Source organism: Micropterus dolomieu, linkage group LG16 (assembly GCF_021292245.1).
Source record: "Micropterus dolomieu isolate WLL.071019.BEF.003 ecotype Adirondacks linkage group LG16, ASM2129224v1, whole genome shotgun sequence".
In the NCBI taxonomy this organism is placed as follows: Eukaryota; Metazoa; Chordata; class Actinopteri; order Centrarchiformes; family Centrarchidae; genus Micropterus; species Micropterus dolomieu.
This window is the reverse complement of record NC_060165.1, coordinates 11273018-11294626: the sequence shown is the minus strand read 5'-3', so window position 1 is coordinate 11294626 and position 21609 is coordinate 11273018. Positions and strand designations below refer to the sequence as shown.

Below are 21609 nucleotides of genomic sequence, written 5' to 3'. Positions count from 1 at the left end.
TCCCTACTTGCTTATACACTTCTTCAGGCTGGATTAGAGTGACAGCTAAGTTCCGGATCTAAAAAGTAAAGAAGCCCCTCTCTTTGACGACTTCTAGCTTCATACAATCTTTTATCCAAACAGAGTGATTTAAAAGTAGAACTGTATATCACTCCTCAAAGAAAAGGCTTATTTAAAGGCTTACTCCTTCAAACAGATATTAACAACTAATCTGCCCTCACAGAGGAGCTCTAGTGACATCAGCGGGGGTGAGCTTAGAGACTCAGTTAATTTAGGTAATGTTCAGGAACAATGGAAAGAGGGGCTTCACTGTGTCATCCGTCAATGACTAACACAAGGCTGTGGAATCATTTCTACTGGGAATTGATAGGACATTTTTTTCTATTGTGTAAGAGGCATTCTTTACAATGTGGTGGTTTGGTATGTCAACCATGTGGGAAAAAATACAAATGTCAAACAATTTTATGAGACAATGTTCAAGAGTTTAAAAGAGGCTGTCACATTTGTATTAAGTGGAAAAGGAAACTTGTGTTTTTTTTATGTGATCCACAATTTGTTTTACATAAGAATGGCTTTGTTGAACAACCAACATGTAATCAGAGGGTTTTCTCTAGATGTGTATGTGATGACCAAAAATACTATTTACTATTGGGGATTGGACCCAACCGCAGATGAAACCGACAAACGGATGCAGTTCAGGGATTTATTGCAAATATGAGCTAATATGCAGGTGCAGACAAGCAGGTACACGGGCTGGCAGGCAACAAACAGGTAACAAGGTAGGCAGGTAGATATAATGCTGCGTTCCAGTCACAGTCGGAGGTTGGAATTTCCCATTGGAGATTTCAGACCTCCAACCTCACAACGTTCCAGGTGCGTGATGCCAAACATAAATGAAAAACATGACTGACCGTGATAAATGATGTTTCTTTGGCAAGTGTACACACAATTAAACATCCAGCAGTGCCTTTGGTGTTAATTAAAAAGATTACCATTTTAATAAAAGTGAGCGACATAAATATACGTTACTCGTTAACTGGGTTCCTGTCTAGCTACATCAGTAGGAAATCTGCACAAACAGAATCAACTTTATTTGCTGGGTTTGTGTACACATACGAGGAATTTGACTCAGGATTGTACATTGCTCACGATGTGCTTACTTACAATACAATAATAAAATCACACACAGGCTACAGTATAGAGAACTCATATATACACACTATAAATAAATACAATATAGACAGATTGAGACAACAGTGCAATGAGCAGAGTGCAAAGGATGTACATGTTGGAGGTACATACACCTACACGCATACATGTACTCATGTACACAGTGCGATGGAGCAAAGTGCAAAGGATGCTGGAATAAATAAGTATTATGTGTAGTTGTTATGTACATGCGGTAGGTGGTTTCCAGTATATACAATATGAAGATATAACAATATGAGCAGTATGAACAGCTCTGAAATAGAAAATGATGAATAAATAATAAGTGGTAACCAGTAAACAGGTGGCTGATTAGAGACAGAGTTACTGGGTTATTGCACAGGAATTGTTCCTGACACTGAGTCAGAAATCAGCTGTTCATCAGAGTGATGGCTTGTGGGAAGAAACTGTTCCTGAGTCTGTTGGTTTTGGCGTACAGTGCTCTGTAGCGCCTACCAGAGGTGAGAAGCTGGAACAGGTTGTGTCCGGGGTGAGATGGATCTGCAGTGATGTTTCCTGCCCGTTTCCTGACTCTAGAAATGTGTAAGTCCTGAATGGAGGACAGGTTGGCACCGATGATCTTTTCCGCCTGACTTTCCGTTGTAGTCTGCTCCTATCTTTCTTGGTGACAGATCCAAACCAGACAGTGATGGACGTGCAGAGGACAGACTGGATGATGGCTGTGTAAAAGTGGATCAGCAGCTCCTTAGGCAGGTTGAGCTTCCTGAGCTGGCGCAGGAAGTACATCCTCTGCTGGGCCTTCTTGATGATGGTGTCCATGTTGGGCTCCCACTTTAGGTCCTGGGATATAGTGGATCCCAGAAACCTGAAAGATTCCACAGCAGACACAGGGCTGAGTATGGTGATGGGGGGCAGAGTGGGGGGGGGCTCCTCCTGAAGTCCACGATCATCTCCACAGTTTTGAGTGTGTTAAGCTCCAGTGTGTTCACAAATCAGTAAATGTTTTATGTTTCCTAACGTTTTAATTGTTGACATTTTTAGAGATTGTTTACTGTAATCAGCTACCTAATAACAGTGTTTCTGAGTTGCAAATTGATTGATTTTTCATTGAAATTTGATGATCTGACCATGACCAAAGGAAGTGAGTCAGTGAGTGGCTGATTTGGAATGAGTTTCAGGTGAGGAGTGGAAGGAGTGGGCCAGCTAATAGCAAGGCTGATTAGGGACATTAGAACAAGGCGAGGTCAATCTCAAAACGGTTTGTAACGCTTTGCAACATTTTTGGATTGAACGACCTTGAAACGTTGTGGCTACATTCTGCAACGGGCTTCGAGGTATGTTTTCTTCTGTTTGGTGGGCACGTCACAGGTGTTACCCAATCAGCTGCGACAAGTTTGTAAACACAACGGTGTTAAAAAGGCAGTAAAACGCAGTGCGCTTGCATACACGACAGGGTGTTTAGGGAACCACTGTTTACGTTGAAAAAAAACCCATTTTGCTATGTTTTGTCAGCGCTGAACTCGCCCCAGGTGTGTAGTTAGGTTTGGCAGTCAGGTGACTGAGAAAGGAGGGAAAGTCTGAGGGAGATGAAACAGCGTAGCTGAAGAGATGGACTGAAGAGTGACACTTTTTTAGCTCATGCAGCCCATCCCTCACAAAGACAAGCATACACGGAACACAGATGTTTCTCCATGAAATAAGTGACATTATTACATGACAGGAGTAAAAGTGGAGGTTAGTATAGAAACTTACTAAAAAGTAACACAAGCATCTGCTATGCTGCTCATTTTAGCACCTAACTGTGGCATACTCTGCAGCCAACTATAACTCCCCTGAGGTTTCTACAAGTGACAGATGGCAGCAAAGGAAATCAGTCTATTTGTGTGTCCGTTTGCATGCACATTTTTCTGCAAATTTGTGTACTTGTGTGTTTGCATATCTATGTTTTGCATTTGAATGTGTATTTAACATGTGGTTCAGTCCTGTCATCACTGAAATGTCTCTGCTTTGATATCTGCCTCCAGGTGTGAACAGAGTTAAAATGCCACCTCAGAAGCGCAGTCAGAGCTGAGGCTTGGAGATAAACACCGCTGAACTGTGGAGACAAACAGATGTTTTGTATGGTGATTGTGAATATCATTATGGATCGTAAAGCCGTGAACAGTCTTTATTTACTAAATGCTTTTGTGTCAAGAACAAGCAGCATGCTCACCAAACAGATTTTTCAGAAGAATGAAATTATAAATAATGTCATATTTCTGAGGTGTATATATTTGGGTGTATGCTACCCTAGCAATTACCTAAATTGCAGATGAACCCTCTCAACTTTTCAGGAATAACACAAATGCAGGTTAAAATATTTCACCAGAGGGAAAAGGACATTAAAAAACCGCAAAGTTTCGTCTTTCAGCAGCGACCCAGAACAATAGCTATTAGCACTTTTCACTTACTTTGCATAATTTGATGCCTCTTTTGCTTTGAGCAAAGACTGGTCATTAAAAATGCATCTGTCTCAATTAAGGTGATAACACATTAACTCTTTACAGTCTTTCCCTTGTTGTATATATCTGTATGTGTGGGTAACAACAAAGGTTTTCAGCATGTAACTTCATAGGTTAACTTAAAGAGACACTGCTGATTGTGATTTCAAAGCCAATCTACTATTCGCAGGGAATTTAACATTGCCTGAGGAGATACTGTATGATGTAATTTTAGTTTGTCCATTTCTTTATTTTATGTCTAAAGACTTGGGGCCTGTACCACAAAACAAGTCCAACATACCCAGGATATCCATTCGTTTTCTGGCTTCACTAACCATAACAATCTCAACCCAGGGTTTCCCAATCCAGCCATGAGCATGTCCACATAAAAGAGGTGGCGTTAGCATCAGATGACCGAGCGTCATACTTTACAATCGAAGAGGAAACTGTAATATTAGACAAAGAAACACAGCTGCAGCTGACACATGCAGGAAGACAGAAAAATCTCAACTGAAAACTACTACTTCGCTACTGAAAACTCCCTCACATTACCTGCTCCCACATAGCAAAAGGTGGGGTGGTACATGACCAGTCTCTATGATACAACAGCAACTAACCTAAAATAAACACATTTATATTAAACTTAATTTCAATAGGCCTTCCAAACTATAGTTCTATGCTCATAATATTCAGCCTTACATAAAAACGGCTATAACGGCTGCAACAAGCTGTGTGAAACGGACTAGGGAGCAAAAAAAAAATTCTAAAACACATTTCAAAGCGGTAAATAGATTTACTGTTCTATCTTTAAAGCCTACAACAAGTAACAGCCTACAAGGATGACGCTCTTCGGATATTTTAAAAAACATAATAGTACACTGCATGTACCATACTTTATTTGTTTGACCACTATGTAGCCTACTCACACGTTACATTTATTAGCCTGTGCAGGACATTACAACAGTTTACTATCAGTGTGACATACTCAGAAGAGTAGAAGATGGCGGACCATTGTTAAAGCTTAAAATGTGACATGTTTGATACTATTTGGCCCACACAGGGAAGTCATCATTTATAGGTGGAGACACATTTACTGCTGTGTTGTTTTTTCTGTGGAAATAAAATTTTTATGACTGACAGAGGATAAAATTTCTTGTTAGGCTGGACAATGTCTGTTGTGTACAGATGTCTGTAACACAAGAAGACACAGAACAGACTAGAGCTGTCACCTTAACAGCGCAACACCGCTAATGACTCTTTATGTAACTGCTGTGTTGACAATAAAGCCTGTCTCTGTGGCTGAACCTGAGCCCTTTTGTTCCTGCGACACCTGATGCAATCTGCTAGCCTTGCAAGTCTGAGATGATGTGTCTCCAAGATTTCATGTAGCTTGCTGTCAGGGAAAAAATGGTAAATTCCCAAATTATTTGACTTTAAAACTGAGACAAAGGGCTATGCAACACACACTCACATACAGATGCATACACAAAATATGCAGACATACTGTAGACAGACACCACGGAGGGGCCATCTTGCAGTGCATCTGTTCCCACTTCAGATTCAGATGAAGACAAGCTTAGTATCAAAAAAGACTTTTGAAGCTCCCAGACAGGCGTCTTTCAACATTAACAAGGGGAATTTGAACAGGATATTTTTGTTGTCTGTAGCTCAGCAACAGTGCTATCATGCTGTTGAGGTGTTTCTAAACTTTAACTTAAGTTCTACTTTCATGTTGCCTCCCTGTTGGAGAAATCTTTCCTGTGAATAGGCAATGTGTGATAAATTCTGCCATTATTCTGAAGGAGTGAGGAGGGATGGAGGTGATTTTGCCTCACAGGCACCAAGCGATGCCACATCATTTTGTGGTGTCTTTCAAAGTCTATCTTCTTTCCCTCTCTCCCTATATTTCGTACCTTTTTTTCCTGCTTTTCTCTGCTTCCATCCCTCCAGCTCTTCCTTCCTGACAGTACAGGTATCACGTTCCTCTTTCATAAGGCTGACATCCATCCTTCACTGCATGGCCTCCTGTGTGACAGCTGAGAGCGTGCCACACTAATGGCTAAAGCCTTTCTCTCCTGTCTGCACCAGGCCAGGCCACTGGACTGTCAAATCATTAAATCTTCCTTCTTTCAGTGGTTTTTCCATTTCACTCTTTTGTCAGATATTTTTCACTTGTTCATATTATTGAAAAACTCAATAGTTGTTTACATACATACTTTGCATTCCATTGAAGCCATTCCCTTTTGTGTAAACCAGAAAAAAAAAGAGTGATTAAGCATGTGACCAGTGTCTTCTGAAGTTGAAATCAATTATAAAAAGATGAATTATAAAATAGTTATGGGATGTCATATAAGCTCTGTAGGTTTCCACTGATAATACATTAATAAGACTACAGCCATGCTAGCAGCTCTATGAGACTGCTTAGGCACAGCAGCGATGCTAACATGGAAACATGCTCACAATTACATTGCTAACATGTTGGTGTTTAGAAAGTATAACGTGTACTATGTTCACCACACTAGTATAGTGTGTTAGCATGCTAACTGCTGACAATTAGCTGTAAACAGAAAGTCCAGCTGGGCTGTAGGTTTTCTGTCACGTATAATAGTGGACGAATTGAAGATTTGACCTCAAGGTCGTGCTAGATAAATAGACAGAAGATCGTAGTCATTAGGATACATTGTCTGGGAACCATGATGAATACCTTAACAAAATCTCATGCCAATGCTTTAAATAGTTGTTGAGATATTTCACTAGATAAGTGAAGACATTTACCTGCTGGTGGTGCTAAATTAAAAAAATATAGGATCACCAAAGTCATTAGGATTCATCCACCTGGAACTATTCCGCCGTTTTTAAATAAAATGGGAGAAATTATAAAATGTCCTTACTTTTACAGATAGCGAGAAAATATTTTCTGATTTACTCCATTGTTCTTGTTTATCTTGTACATTAGTGAAGTATTTGACCTGAATCTGGATAAATCCTAGCAGTTGAACATGTCCTTGTCCTTTCAGTCCTGCTACAGATGTCAAAGAATGACAACAGTTAACAGAGTGTTTTGTGTTGACTGCCCTTTTCCCAGTTTCAGCAATCACACTAAATGAACATCTCCTAAACAAAAGCTGAAAAGGTATTTGCAGCAATAAAGGCTTTCTGGCTCTGTGTACATACTGCAGTTAATCTTTAATTGGACTCAAAGAGGATTGGAAACTGTTTTTCTGGCATCAGTGTTACCAAGCATTAGGTCTGCCAGCACAAGACAGAGAGGATTTGATGCAATTGCCAAAGCAGACTAGGGGGTCCTGGTGCAGAGTGAGCTCAAATCTGGCAGAGGCTGATGAGCCACACAAAACCAAGTCACACAATAACACAACCTGTCTGTTATTTCTGAATTTGACAGCACTGTGAAGCACTGGGTATCTAGGGAACATTTCCACAATGAGGTTTCCCAATTTAGCCAATGGACAAGAAAAGCCCTTTCTGTGAGAGTATACAATGAACCGTAAGCAATCAATTCCCCCTCAATGACACACAATACAGCTAAAATTGTTTCCTTCAGCCTCAAGGTGCACATTCTTTTTGTTCACTAATAGTGAGAGGGCACCTACATCAACCACCAGCGTGACAAAGTACCACCACCAGATAGAGGGATATGTGAGGGCGCTATTCTTCACAGGGTAAATAGGGTGATAAACTATCCATAGAAGAGGCAATTACTTCCTGAACTGACACCGCAGCCCATTTCAGCCAATCGAACAGCAGGAGGGGCCTCCAACTGTGTTCTTATAGGCTGCTAACCAGGTTAGCTGTGCTGCTAAAACAGGCCTGCTCTGCCAATGCCAAATTGGTCTGGGAGATTTAGTGTGGCTCTGTCGAGAACCCCAGGAGACATCTGATGTTGCTCAGCACGCTATGCTCTGTGGGACCAGCAGGAGTGGCTTCTCTAGTCTGGGCTAACTAGCTAGCAAGCCAGGAGGTGCTGCCAAGTGTGTGTGATTTATGGGCCAATGTGAAGGCTAATGTAGGCTGCTTTGCATATGTCCTGGTTTGGCCCTTTGCTAGCTATATACCTTATTTTGAGCTAGAAAATGTGTTCTCTATTTAAATTCATAGTGTGCTGTAGCGCAAAACACCAGTAGTGTATGGATAAGGATGGGGATAATTTATAGAATGAAACTGCGGCTAAAAGGGTCAAGAGGATTTGATAAAAATGGAATGAGTGCATGTGAGAAGTAGGAAATCACACAGGCTGAACCTGCTGTGAGTACTAAGGGCTCCAGCTCTATAATTAATTCTATTTATGTGCTCCCACCATCATAGGTCCAACCTGACAGCCAGAGAGCATCTTCTGATCAAATGGAAAGCAGCAAAGGGAATATCTAATACCTAAATAATCAGCTGCATTGCACTGCATCGTGGGAGTTTATCTACAGTGTCTGACACCAGACACATTAGTATGTGTCTGTCAGAAACAGAGTGAGTTATTGGCCAAGAACAACAAAAATGTAGGAGTTTTTTTGCCTGGACTTGTGGACACCTGAGGTAGTGTCATGTTGTACTGTACAAACACAGACACAGGAGAGAGGAAATGTTAGACAATTTAGTCTATGGAAATACATCATATTTCATAACCACATCATAGTAATTAACTATATATTATAGCAGTCAAAGAAGTTGTGTAGTAATAAGTACATTATTTCCCTCTGAAATGTTATGGAGTAGAAGTGTAAAGTAATATAAAGGGAAATATAGGCACATCAAAACTGTGTAAATGTATGTAGTTACTTTCCATCACTGTTTACGACTAATTCATTCATGTAGTTATTGATTTATCAACTTATGAATATCTTAAACTATCGACTTGTCTAGCTGAATAGTCTACTCTCATATAACAGGTTAAACATATGTGTTAAAAAATATATGACGAACATTGACATAATCATCCCTGCGGCATTCACACGTTTTGCAGCGTGCTGTCAGAAATTGTATGAATAACACTTGTGAAATCAGTTGCTCAAATGAATTCCCTGAAAGCACTGTGTGTCACCTTTCACTGTGTCGTTGCATTTTATTATAACAGCTAACAAATGCCGGAGTTTAGTTTGCATATCCATCCTTGATCAGGCGAGTTGACCAAATCACCTTTCTTATTTACAGAAATGGCCAAAGGGAGTGGTGTGCTTTCTGAACATATCTTAGCACAATACCAGTCAGACCCACCACGAATAAATCCACCCACTAATAAAGTACATATTAACAGCATTCCATGTTTTGCATGCACGCAGTCCTCTATGCAATATACTGTATATCCTAATCTAATTAACCAGCCACTACCACAGTTAACCTGGGTTTTAGTAACTTGTATCTCACACTGTTGCTGTAAAAGGAGAGATACTTTTTTTTATCACATTGTGGAGATGCGACTGGGCAGACGCTTCGTCAGAAGTTCCCTTTCACCATAAATTGGATGAAGTCACAGTGGAAAAGCAAACCCTTTAATTGACAAACTTCTTCTCTGGTAAGAGTCTGACTTAACAGCACAGCTGCATTGAAAATCTGGATTTCACTAAAAGCAGCATTCGAAAACATTCAAAGGGTTTTCATGCTTTATAAAAAAAAAAAAAAAAAAGATTTGTGGGTGTGCTGCACTGCTGTCCAAGACACAGAGACAGACTAAAGGCACATTTATGCTGCTGATGTTCATTGTACACAGAGGAGCTAGACCAAGCATGTAAATAAAAGCAGAAGGAACCATGTATCACAACAACAGGCTCTTCAATATCCCTCTCTGGAGGAAGACTCACTCCCCTGCCATGGTTGACTCACCTTTGTGCATCTGCTGTGATTGTTTGTAAATGATGGCAGCATTGATTTCAGCCTCACATGGGATTTTCTGTGTCCATGTAATTTGGTTGAAAGGAAGGAGGTAAAATGGTAGAAATGCTGGTAATGGAGGTAGAAATAGGAGAGATAAAAGCAGCCCACACAGAGAGAGATTGTACAGTATGCAAGGAAGCTTGCTTTAAAGCACAAACAAATGTACAAAGACGTCAAAAAAAAACTTGCCTCTTTTTTTCTGAAACATCATCACGATAAATTATATGCTGTAACACTGTACAAGGAATGAGCAACAGCAGAGTAACCTTAAGGGAAACCCAAGCTATAGAAGCATTCAGGGTAAAAATAAACTGATGGTGGATCTGAAAATACAAGGTAAACAATGAATACCCACACATGCAGGAAAAAACACTTCCATTTTCAATCAGCACATGTTTGCAGCATTGCAAACTTTTATTGTAAGAAAACTATGGATGATAAGATGGGTATGTCACACAATTCAGATAAACTAAAAAACACTGCTGTACCTTCTATTGTTATGTGATTGGACTGAATCATACCTGAAGCGTTGGTAAATGGCATGTGGATATACTGCCATCTGCTGATTGAAATTACATATCACATTGCAGTTTGCAGCTCAAACATTCCACAGAATAGAAAACTGAATTCTTTGTTCATTACATTTAATACTAATAAGAGTCAACCCCAAAGCAAAAAGCTAGCTGATTTGTTTTTCCCAACATATAGAAAAGCTTCTTGTTCTTAAGTTTGAAATTGACGATAAGAGTGAAATGTTTTCATTTGTAAAAAAAAACAACAACAAAAAAAAACAGCTCAGACATGGCATTACACTTTCGGTTAAAAGGAACATTATGTAATTGGCATACAAAAAATGGACTAAAACTCAACCAATGAGACAACATAAATTGCTGTACTCTGTTTAATGGTTTTGCAGCCTGACAAAGGAAATTAGCATACATATATATGTGATATACAGCTGTTTCTGTCCAAACCTGACCCCATGGTTCATTCAGATATTACATTTTTGCTTGCAAAAATCATCATCAAAGGAAGTTGTTATCAAGGTAATACAGCTTTCATTTGCACAGCTAAAACTCATACTAAAATAGTCTATGCACATGATTCTGGTGAGGATGAAACTTTACATTAACATGAAGCCAGCATCCTCTGTACCTGGCTGTCACACAGCACCATTAAAAATTTTGAAAATTAATTAATTAATCCAAAAAACTTTAATAAAAGTGAAAACATCTTCCAATCTAGAGCAGTGTTTATGATTGTGAAGAATAAGCGTGTTTAAAATGTGTGATATGCTCTGTGCTCGTAGAAGAAGTGACATATTCATAAAATCCAGTCACTCATCCTCCTCTGCTCATTCCAAACCAAATACAGTGATTATTATACAGTTCTTTACATAACATTGATTGCTTGACCATCTGAGATGTATAGTGCTTGTTATACTTAACATTTCCCCATTTTATGGGTTAAATTCTAGCTTGGTACTGTTTGTCCAGCTCAACTCCAAACAGGAAATGTGATTAGAACTTAAAGTGAGTTGAATGATAGAAGATGAACGAAACATATTGCAGAAGTGATAGAATCATTTTTTCCTTCAGCAAACACAACTTAACAATTACTTTTCTGGATGTGTAATCTCAGTCCAGGGTCTGTCCCGGCTGTTCTCATTTGTAACACCACAATGGTGGAACAAGCTATCACACGGCATCACAGCAGGGGCGTCCCTCGATCTTCAAGAAGCTCTTGAAAACTCATCTCTTCCGAGAACACTTTCCCTTATAACACCTCTAACCACTAACCTCTATCAAGTTCATTTGGTCTTCTTCTTATATCTCCTTACAATTCTCTTGTATTGATTGCACTAGTCCGTTAACTCTTACTTCTTTCCCTAGGTATTTACCCCATTAATGCCGTACGCCATTACCTCTAACTACTCTTACTAATATCTAGATATCTTACTGTAGTGATGCTTTATTGATGCTTGTATGTTGTTCCTCAAATGTAAGTCGCTTTGGATAAAAGCGTCTGCCAAATGATTAAATGTAAATGTTTATTTTTATCTGAACAGTGAGTGGAGAGCTTAATTGAGTGCATTATCATTTCCACCAATTATCAACTTTATTCATTTTGACTCTGGAGTGACTTGAATGAGACATTTTGGATCTTCTCTTTAACATTAAAATTTATTAAAATTATGGCCTGATGCAGGAGTTCCACATTTTACTGCATGTATGATTCAGTTCTGGCACTCTGTTCATTTAGAAGATGAAAGTCCATAAAAAGGGGCCAACTACCGATTATTTTTTTGTGAAAAACAACTTCCTTTGTGGTGTTACAACAGAACAAATGAAGGAGTTAGGAGTGTTTGGAGGAGAAGACTGGATCTCATATTACAGCAGGTCCATATATTTTCTTCCCAGAGTCTATTATATACATGTCACATGTCGCAGGCTTAAACTTCCAATCCAACAATGCACAGTGCCAGCAGCACCAAAGACACCAGGCTTAGAGTGGGCGTGATCATAGATGCTTTACCTGAGGAAGCAGAAAACAACATGAGACAAATGGACCAAGAGGACGAAAGAAATCCTGAATCAATCATTACATTATTTTAGTCTTACCCTGAATCCTAATCTTCCTGATTGGGCCATCTCCTCCTTCATAACGGCCACGTACCATCAGCTCATAGTCTCCAACCTGAGGCATGGGGAAGTCCATGAAGTGCCAGCCTGTGATGTAGACCTTCCCGTAGATGTAGCCAGTCTTTCTGAACATGACCTGGAAAACCAAAATTTCTGTAATTTCAACATAGAACTGGAAATTGGCCTTAGAACTAATAAAAGAAACATATTATTAGACAAAACAGATAAACAGAAAGCTTTCCACACCTACCTTGTAGTACAGTGGGAAGGAAATATTGCCAAACCAGTCATACTGGATATGATCCCACCACACATACAACCACTGTCCAGTCCAGGTAATGTAGCGCCACATCCTGGGAGGGTCTGGTGGTGCTGTACACAAAACAAAATTATTTATGAAAACCATATATGTATATCATTATAACATGGTAACCTTTATTGTGAGTGCTTATTGTCCATAGATTGTGAGTTATTGTCCTTACGTGGTCTCTTTGTGAACATCTCACAGTGTTCACCAGGGGGTCCGAGACCAGCTCCATTAAAGGCACGGACCTCAATGAGGTAGTGAGAATCTGGCAGCATGTTCTCCAACCTGGTCTGATTGACTGTGGCTGGAACAAATATACGGTGTGCTCCCGGCTCTGGATCATCATATTTTCTCCAGTATTTGACCTGGTTAGCAAGAAAACAATGATTTTACAAATAAAATGTTTATCAGTTTGTTATGAGGTCACAAATGCAACTTTTGGGTTTGTGGTCTTTCTAATTATGTATTTTCATGGTCTTTTACTTCAAAAGTTTTACGACATACTGCGACTTTCTTGACTTGCAAAATTATATTCTAAATTGACAAACATCACTTGACTACATAGCCTAAATATTTTTTTCCAAAATAAGGTCCTATGGTGGTCCACCCGACGGGTAGGGACGTAGGCTCTCTATTCTGCCACCAGCACTTGAGCCAAGTATCTCAAAATGCATTTCGCACCAACAAGCCACGGAGAAGACCCACAATTGTAAGTTATAAATACGGCTGTTCTGGTATCACAGAATGCAGGAATATAGTTGTTTAAACTTCACATTTGTGGTCGATTTCTCAAGATAGAGCTGACTTGATAAAAACGTTTTTGGAGATATGAGCCCACTAACGGGACCTGGCATCATAAAATCCGCTGCTGCTAGTGGAGAATGTCGGACTGTGTGCTCCCAAATCCGAACTTCCATGTACAGAAGTCTGTACTTGGCGTACTCTGTATTGAGAAACACCCTTGGTTTTAGTTGAACATTCTGTTGCTAGTAGCAATTGCAAAAGTTCAGCTAGCTTACTGACGTTAAATTTAGCCTTTTTTATCAGATGTGGGACCAAGCAAATATTGTCAGGCATCTTTTAGCTACTCCCCATATACTCTTATTGGACAATTATCTACAGGTTCTCTTTGTTTACTACTGGCACATCAATAACTGTGTTGTACTTTAACGTGACACTTGTTTCTCCCAGGCATAAAACACACTGAAGGTTAGCTAACTAACTAATTTGACAGTTATTGCTAGCTAGTCTATACTTTTGTAAATCCAGTTTCCTTTCCTTTCATTGCTACTGTACTGTATTTTTACAAAACATTTGGTCAAACAAATTGTTCAAGAAATCGTTTTTTGATTTGTAATCACTATTTTTGGACTGTTCACAGCTTCGTAACTGTTTAAATAATTTTATAATGTTCATAATAATCTGAATTAATAAACAACTTTCAATAAAAATGTAGTAATTCCATGGACATACATTAGAGCTAGTATGTTTCTGCATAAACCATAAGAAATGTTATTGTTTATAAAGTACATTATTTAAAGACAGAAGTCTTTAGTTACTGTTTGGAACTACAGTAAACGCTCTGTACCTGGTATCCCTCGATGTACTGCTGCAGGCCTGTACCAGTGTCGACCACTGGCAACCACCAGACCAGTGCTTCGGTGGAAGACACCGGCCTGGCATAGACATCTGTTGGAGACTCTGTAGGTACTGTAGAAGTCAGACAAATGAAGAATGGAGAAAAGAAAAAAAAAGCTGGTTTAGTGTCACGCCCTTTATTTTTTTCAGGGGAATTTAAACCACACTAAAAAAACAAAATCCTCACCATCTCTTGGGTAGTAGATGACCTTGTTGAGGCTGTATGGTCCGTCTCCTTTCACATTAAATGACTTGATCCTCACCTGAAACTCTCTGACCTGGAAATCTTCATCGGTGGGAATGAAGAAGGAGTCTTTGTGAACATAACGTCTTGTCTCGGGGTCTGAAATGGACGTGTGCCACCAGTCGTAACCATCATGAGGCCTAAATTCCACAATGTAACCAAACTTTTTGCCGTAGAAATACCACGGCTGCACAGGCTAAGGGGGTGGAATGAGAAAATAAATAAATAAGAAAAATTAACACCATAGATTTTGTTAATGCAGTTATGTGTATTTTTGGTAAATAATATCGTGTCCGAGAATCATAATAGAAAGTCACATGAACTGAGGTCTTACTGTCCATGTAATGACGATCTCGCCATTTCTACCTCCATAACCTGCCACATCAGTGGGAGAAACCACTGGAGCTGAGAAGAAAGAAAATGTAATTAGAGTTTGTTTTTTTTAACCCCTAGCTAAAAGATAAGTCATATATTTGTATTTGGTCTTTACAAGAATCCCAGGTTTTGATCTTGAGGGAGGGGATGCTGGCCTCCCCGGAGCCATGCTCGTTGGTAGCGATGATCCTGAACTGATACTCCATCCAGGAGTACAGGTCTGTCACTTCTGCCTTCTCCACACTGCCGTCAAGAACGACTGGAGCTGAAGGAGACATAAGTGTCATGTCTCTTGTTTAGGTGCAGAGTGATTAGGTAAGCTTATCAACCACATGCAAGTAGTTTTACTTGCACGTTGAAGCAATCAAATGATATAAGGATGGTGGATTCAGAACGAGTTAGCCCCCTACTGGCAGTGAGCAGTACTCACAGGTGCTAGCATTCCTCCAGTCATCTTCATTCAGAGCCCAGTAGTGTCTGGTCTGAATAGTGTAGTAGAGAATGGGGCTGTTATGGTCTGCTCCTTTAGTCCACAACAGCTTCACCCACTTGTCCCCGATCTCTTCAACCCTGATCACGCCAGGAGGCCCGGGAACACCTTGATTAGGGAGTAAAAGTTGCATGGAAAGTAGGTACATGTATTCTGTTGTACTTTTGCTCAGGACAAGAATATGAACCAAACGTCTACAGTGTAATTAAAATTCAAAAATGATCTCTCATGAATCTTATCATTTGACTCAAAGCCTTCTTGGACTGACCTACAACCTTGAGATCAGCATATGCTGTGTCGCTGTCCACCACTGTCTGAGCCGTGCAGGTGTAGCGACCTTCGTGCCAAATCTGGACATTCTTTATTCTCAAGTCACCTCTGCCATCTTCACTCTGAACAACAGGAGATAAAAGTAAGAGCAGTAGACAGAACTGTTAATCAGAAAACTAAATTATTGAGATAGCTGACAATACCAGTAGGGTGTCAAGTGACCAATAGGGAGACATGTGGAGGATGTTAAATGAGGCTGGGACAAACCATCACCCTACCATAACGCGTTCGTAGTGTTGCCACTCAGAGTCAAAGTTGATGAGCCTGAAGTCTATGGCCCAGATGAATGTGATGTCCAGCATGGGGTCATATGAAGCAGCGCACTTCAGAATCACCTCATCACCAACCTTTACCTCAGTGTCTTCAGGTGGTTCAGTGAGGCTCGTAGCCTCTAGGGAAAAGATACATCACAAATTAAGTTAAAACCATTATACTGATACAAGAATCTGTCACACACATATATATCACTACATATTCATTGACCTGTGATGGTGAGATAGCCAGAGCTGTTGGCCTTTCCTCTGTCATTCTCAGCTAAGCAGTTGTAGACACCTTCATCGTTTTTGGTGGCATTGAGGATCTCCAGGCTCCCATCAAACAGGATGGAAATGCTAAAAATGACCAAAATTAATCTAAGCTGCTTGACAGTGGATGGGTAATGCATACCTTATGGGAGGGCCTCAGCATATTATAGGTTGGACAGACCGTGAATTGTTGAAGAGGAGTTCTTTGCCCTTTGTCCAGGTGTAGCGCGGTCTAGGAGCAGCTCTGGGTTTACACTCAATCACGACACGGCCATCTTTAGCTCCAAGAAGCTGCTTCTTCACAGGGTTAAACTCGAACGTAGGAGCACAGGCTGAAGGGATTATAATGCGTGAACTCATGTTTAGTCACTGTTGTTCCGATTTCATGATTTCTAGCTAGAAGGTAGTCATGTCACTGTACATCAAATGCAATTAGTTTGAACTGTTTTGTCGTCACTCTTTGTTTGAAGTCCCATATAAAACACAACTGACTCACCGATGACTCGCAGCTCAGCATTGGCGTATTTGATGCCCCAGTAGTTCTCAGCAATACACTGGTACATTCCTGAGTCATCAAAAGTGAGACTGGAAAACTTCAACTCCCCCTTCCCATACTGGAAACACACGCAACCCAAATGTAAACATGAATAGAGTTTCAAAGAAAACCTAAGCACAAAAGCTAATACCATGTTCGCAGAAATTTCTGACATAATGTATGACATTTACCATATATCCATCTTTGTACCAGCGGATGAAAGGGAAGGGCTTCCCTGACGCCACACAGCGCATGGTGTGCTCTGAGCCGATGTCGATCTGAGTGTTGTTGATGGTTTCCGCCCACTCTGGAGCAGCTGCAAAAACAATATGATATGATAAATATGATTATATTCAATACAACATTCAAAGGTTGCACCACAGAAATGCTGCTTGTTGCATTATTGCTGTCCACTTGCCCCTTTTGTTACAGATAATACAGAGGGCATGAAGACAAAAAAGTACCTACTTTTGATTTGTCTCACAAAAGAACACCACTGGCAGATTTAATTGTAAGAAATACACACTCTAGATTATATTCTACAATCTAATGTTGGTAAAGTACACTCCAGTGAATTCACTTACACTCCACATACAGCCAGGCTTTGTGCCAGTCCTTTCCTTTAGTGTTGATGGCTTCACACTCGTATCCGCCCACATCCTCATACTGTACGTTGTACAGATGAAGCACAGCTCCTGATTCGCTGATCTCGTGGTTTGGTGGGAGGTCTGTGGAGTCCACCTTCCTCCAAACAATGTGAGGGACTGGGCTGAAAATACACAGAAAAAGATCAAATTCAGACTAAAACTTTAATTAAATGTATGCTTGTATATGTAAATATGCTTATATCAACAACCAGTATAAAAATAAACCAGTACCTATGTGAAAGCATAAACAGATGCGCTCAAATGTTTTGGTACCCCTCCGCAAAAAACGAACAATACACTCTGTTCTCTAAAATAAAACTATGTAATTGGCATCCATTATTTATCCCATATTTCATTTACATCGTGCCCTGTAATTAAAGAAACAAATTAGTCTGAAAAAATCACTATAATATAGAATTTATAATCTTTTGTAAGGGGTTCCAACAAATGTATGTGTAGATGTTTTCACAGCTTCTTTGTTTTATTCTATGACATACCAAAGACAAGCAAGTATACAAAGTAGCTTTTAATTTCATTATTTTTCAAGAAGAATGAAGCATTATTTCAATGGGCAGTGAAGGTACCAACAAATTTGAGCGTGTCCTTGTACTTGATTTAATTCACAAATACCATCATAAAGTTTAAACTTACTTTCCCAGAGCAAAGCACTCCAACGTAATATTAGAGGCCAGCATGGCTGTAGTATCTGGGAACTTCACCCTGATGTCTGCTGGGTACTTTCTCTCCTCACCTGAGGCAAAACAAAGCAAGTTTTCAATGTTGCAGATCAGAAACATGAAGAGATAGTGGCTGTGTCTGTACATTTTTTTCTTGTTAAGCTGGAGCATAGCTATTATCTACTGACCGTCATCAGGGGGTAAGGGGATGAGGGGGATGAACTTGGAGAAGACACTCTTCCCGATTATAGGGCTGGAAACGAAGCAGGAGTAGTTTCCTGCATCCTGAGCTTCCACTTTGGAGATGTACAAGTTCCCCGTCTTCTGGGAGACAAACCGACGGTGATCCGTGTGCAGGAAAACTGGGAACTCATTGTAGATCCAGCGGTAGGTCACCTCCTCTGAAAAGGACAAGACGAGGGAAAAATGGAAAAGCTGTCACTATTCTCTTCCCAAGACTGCCTTTTCCAAAGGAGACATGAAGACCTGCACATACGTGGCCAGGCTTTTGGAGGAGCACACAGCAGAACGGCGCCCTGTCCCTCTTTGACATACACTGGGTCTCGATCCTCCTGTGGAAACTCCTCCACAACTACATCACAGGTGAGAAGAAATTTTTTTTTTTAAATTATGGAATGGGAAAACAAAAACATTAAAATGCAACACAGTCTTAACACAAGACTGAAAATTTTGACACTCTTAACATTGTCTCTTTTGAATATTGTAGTACATAATGACAAGTATTTATACAACACAAGGTATCCTGCACTGAAAAACTGTACATCATCTGATTTAATATTACTATAACACCTGAAATAAAAAAGAAATGAGTCAGCTTAGTTCATTTGGGACCTAATCAGCCTAAACAAATTGGGTGTTTTGTTCAAAGGCAGATTGTTTGTTGGTACAAACACTTTAGAAAGGAGAAATAAATGTGAAGACTAATATAAGCCTCAGTCCTAGCCTGCAGGGCTGTAGTGAAGTACAGTATAGTTGCAATTAAGCAATAAGTTGAAACTTAAATAGGCACATACTGGGTATTTTTTAAATGTCAACAACAGTTCTTGAAGAACAGAATGGTAGATCTACAGTATATGTTGTACAATTCCTCCATATTGACATCCATCTTATTTATGCACACAACTTATAATATAGAGTAAGCCAACCAAATAGTATCACTTTCCTGTCTACTTTCAGGGAGAATAAATTGAGATTGATTTGGCAAAGAAACAAAAGATAGATGTATAGATAGATAGGAGCGAATTTATGTCAGCATCTCATGTGGCCTGACCCAAGACACATCTGAGCAAAAAAAATAATGACACCAAGACCAGAAAAGACGTGAGTACTACTGTCCTCCTGTCTAGCACCAGCTGTGCCAGCAGGGTTCACATACTCACATCCGAACTTGACCCTGGCCTCCTTGCTGATGACGGTGCCATAGATGTTCCTGGCCACACAGACGTACGTCCCAGCGTGTTTCTTCTGTTTGGGGTTGGTGATAACCAGGTTCCCCCCTACAAGGCTGTAGTGCTCGTCTGGCTGCTCCATCAGCTTGATTTCCCAGTTATCACGGCGCCACCTGGAAGTAATAAAATACAATTCTATATAAGATAAATATAAAGTACATTTCATTATTGATTTGAAGGGAAACTATTAGTTAATATGTGTAACCTGTATGAAGCTGGTGGGTTTGCTCTTGCCCTGCAGTTCATGGAGATTCTCCCATCGGGTGAGTCCTCAGTGTAGACCACATCCACAGGCTCCTCCTCAAAGATGGGACCATATCCAGTAGCGTCCTCTGACAATTTTTACATAACAATTAGCTCACATGGTAATTTCAAATCAGCTTGAAATGTTGTGATGTGTGTACAGCGCGCCTTGTATTTTGGACAACAATTCTGAGAAACTGAACTCACCTCCATAAATTCTAGGCTCACCAAATAGGACTGCCACTGCAAAGCAAAAACATGGTCATTTCAGCTAATGGTGTACGTGTAGCCTGACATTCTTGTTATCACTTTCAAGGGGGTAAATGGTATATTTGCAGGCATGACTGTGCCTCTTACCTGTGAGGGAAACGGAGGCGGAGAGGGCCAGGAGCAGTAAAGCGGTGGCAGCCATGACAGCCAACAGACTGATTTACTGCAGCCACGTGAGTTAGGCGGATGGGCAGAGGGACACAATCAAGAAGTCGATGAACAGAACATGAACTGGAGAGGGCTGAGTAAGAGACAAAAAGAAAAGATTTAAGACTCTTGCTATTTTTTAAACAAGATAAGCAATTATTTTGTTTAACATGATCTTCATTCATTGTGGCAATAGTGTGTTATTAAAACAAATATGTGACCCTGTAGACATTAATACCAGGCTGATGACTGTGCATGACTTTCCATGTCAGAAACAGAGTGAGTGTGGACCTAGCTGGAATCCTCACTGTTCATATAAATGATTCATTACGTGAGTGACTCAGCAGATTGCTGCAAATAGTTGCACAGAGAGCGTGCACAGGCCTGTGCTGTACCGTGTGTGCACACTGACACACGCTGGGGCTGTCTGTAACACAAGGTAGCACCGCAGTACCTAGACAGCTCCTGCTGCGCCGTCGCACATGCTTACACATCACTTCTGCAGGATGAAATAGCAGCACTGCTATGAACAACTGCAGTGTTTCAACTCTCAATGTCTAAGAGGACATACAGATAGAGACTGAGATATTAAGGGGGGTGGGGGAGGGGTCTGTATTTATCTAGAATGGGAATCTAGGAAAAAGAGGTTTTGGTTCCATAAATTAACAATTGTATAATAATAATGGTTCCAACAACATTGTTTAACACCACAGCAATCCCTCTTCTCATGTCACTGTAGAGTGAAATTATTCCAGTGAGTTCCACAGAAAGAGGGACAGAAAGAGATCAGTGCACCCATAGTGTAAATAACATAATTTCAGATATTGTAAATGCAGTCTATCTATTGATAGCTAACTGAGAGGAATGTCCAACCCGAGTTAAGTGGCGGTGCAATGGATAAGACACTTTGGTGTGAGAGACTCGGGTTCAATCCCCCACTATGACCCATCTGCCAATGTGTCCCTGAGCAAGACACTTAACCCCTCGTTGCTCCAGAGGCATGCAACCTCTGACATGTATAGCAATTGTAAGTCGCTTTGGATAAAAGCGTCAGCTAAATGAATAAATGTAATGTAAGTATTTGAATATAGTTTGAAAATATGGAATGCACTAATGTCAGCAGTCCAAGGGAACAAAAGTTTTAGAGTTTTCTTGCAGTTTATGTTCACTGATGAGGATACTCTAGCTCTGCATGCCTCTATGTTTACATTATTTATGCATCACAGACCTTTGAACTAAATCTTTACACTTAACAGTCAGCTTAAAAGCTCAGGCTATATATGATAATTATCTTCCTATAAGATTGTATTTAAATGTATTTTTATATTGCCCTACATTGCTTTTATGTTTTATGTAAAGCATTTGGAATTGCCTTGTTGTTAAAATGTACTACACAAATAAACTTGCAGCGCCTAAAGGTCACGGGCCAAGGGGACATAATCGGCGTCAGGAAATCAAGAGGAAATCAGAAAAAAAGCTTAGAAAGGTTTTGACATGTAAGTGTCCCAAAATCTGTTTTTCTGGGAAAGAAATGTGATAGTGTG

General features: G+C 40.1%; 1 protein-coding gene across 1 annotated transcript; it reads right to left on the bottom strand.

Annotated features, from left to right (window-relative positions):
* Positions 1-10410: 10410 nt before the first annotated feature.
* Positions 10411-20060, bottom strand: cntn1b (contactin 1b). The gene is made up of 23 exons (XM_046071921.1): positions 20006-20060; positions 19856-19891; positions 19611-19737; positions 19337-19518; positions 18433-18528; positions 18125-18337; positions 17911-18010; positions 17197-17381; positions 16804-16928; positions 16574-16691; positions 16259-16409; positions 16037-16164; positions 15772-15944; positions 15492-15615; positions 15164-15331; positions 14849-14998; positions 14693-14763; positions 14302-14554; positions 14065-14186; positions 12652-12841; positions 12420-12541; positions 12149-12305; positions 10411-12062 (listed from the first exon to the last, which is right to left on the bottom strand). Exons 1-23 carry the CDS (start codon positions 20058-20060, stop codon positions 11980-11982), a joined length of 3129 nt encoding a protein of 1042 aa, XP_045927877.1. The 3' UTR covers positions 10411-11979.
* Between the last annotated feature and the right edge of the window lie 1549 nt (positions 20061-21609).

Coding starts and splice junctions, on each gene's coding strand:
- cntn1b (XM_046071921.1), bottom strand. CDS start 20,060: ATGGCTGCCACCGCTTTACTGCTCCTGGCCCTCTCCGCCTCCGTTTCC. Junction 17,382..17,910: donor GAGTGCTTTGCTCTGGGAAA/GTAAGTTTAAAC, acceptor GTGTATTTTCAG/CCCAGTCCCTCACATTGTTT. Junction 16,410..16,573: donor TGCTGAGCTGCGAGTCATCG/GTGAGTCAGTTG, acceptor TAATCCCTTCAG/CCTGTGCTCCTACGTTCGAG.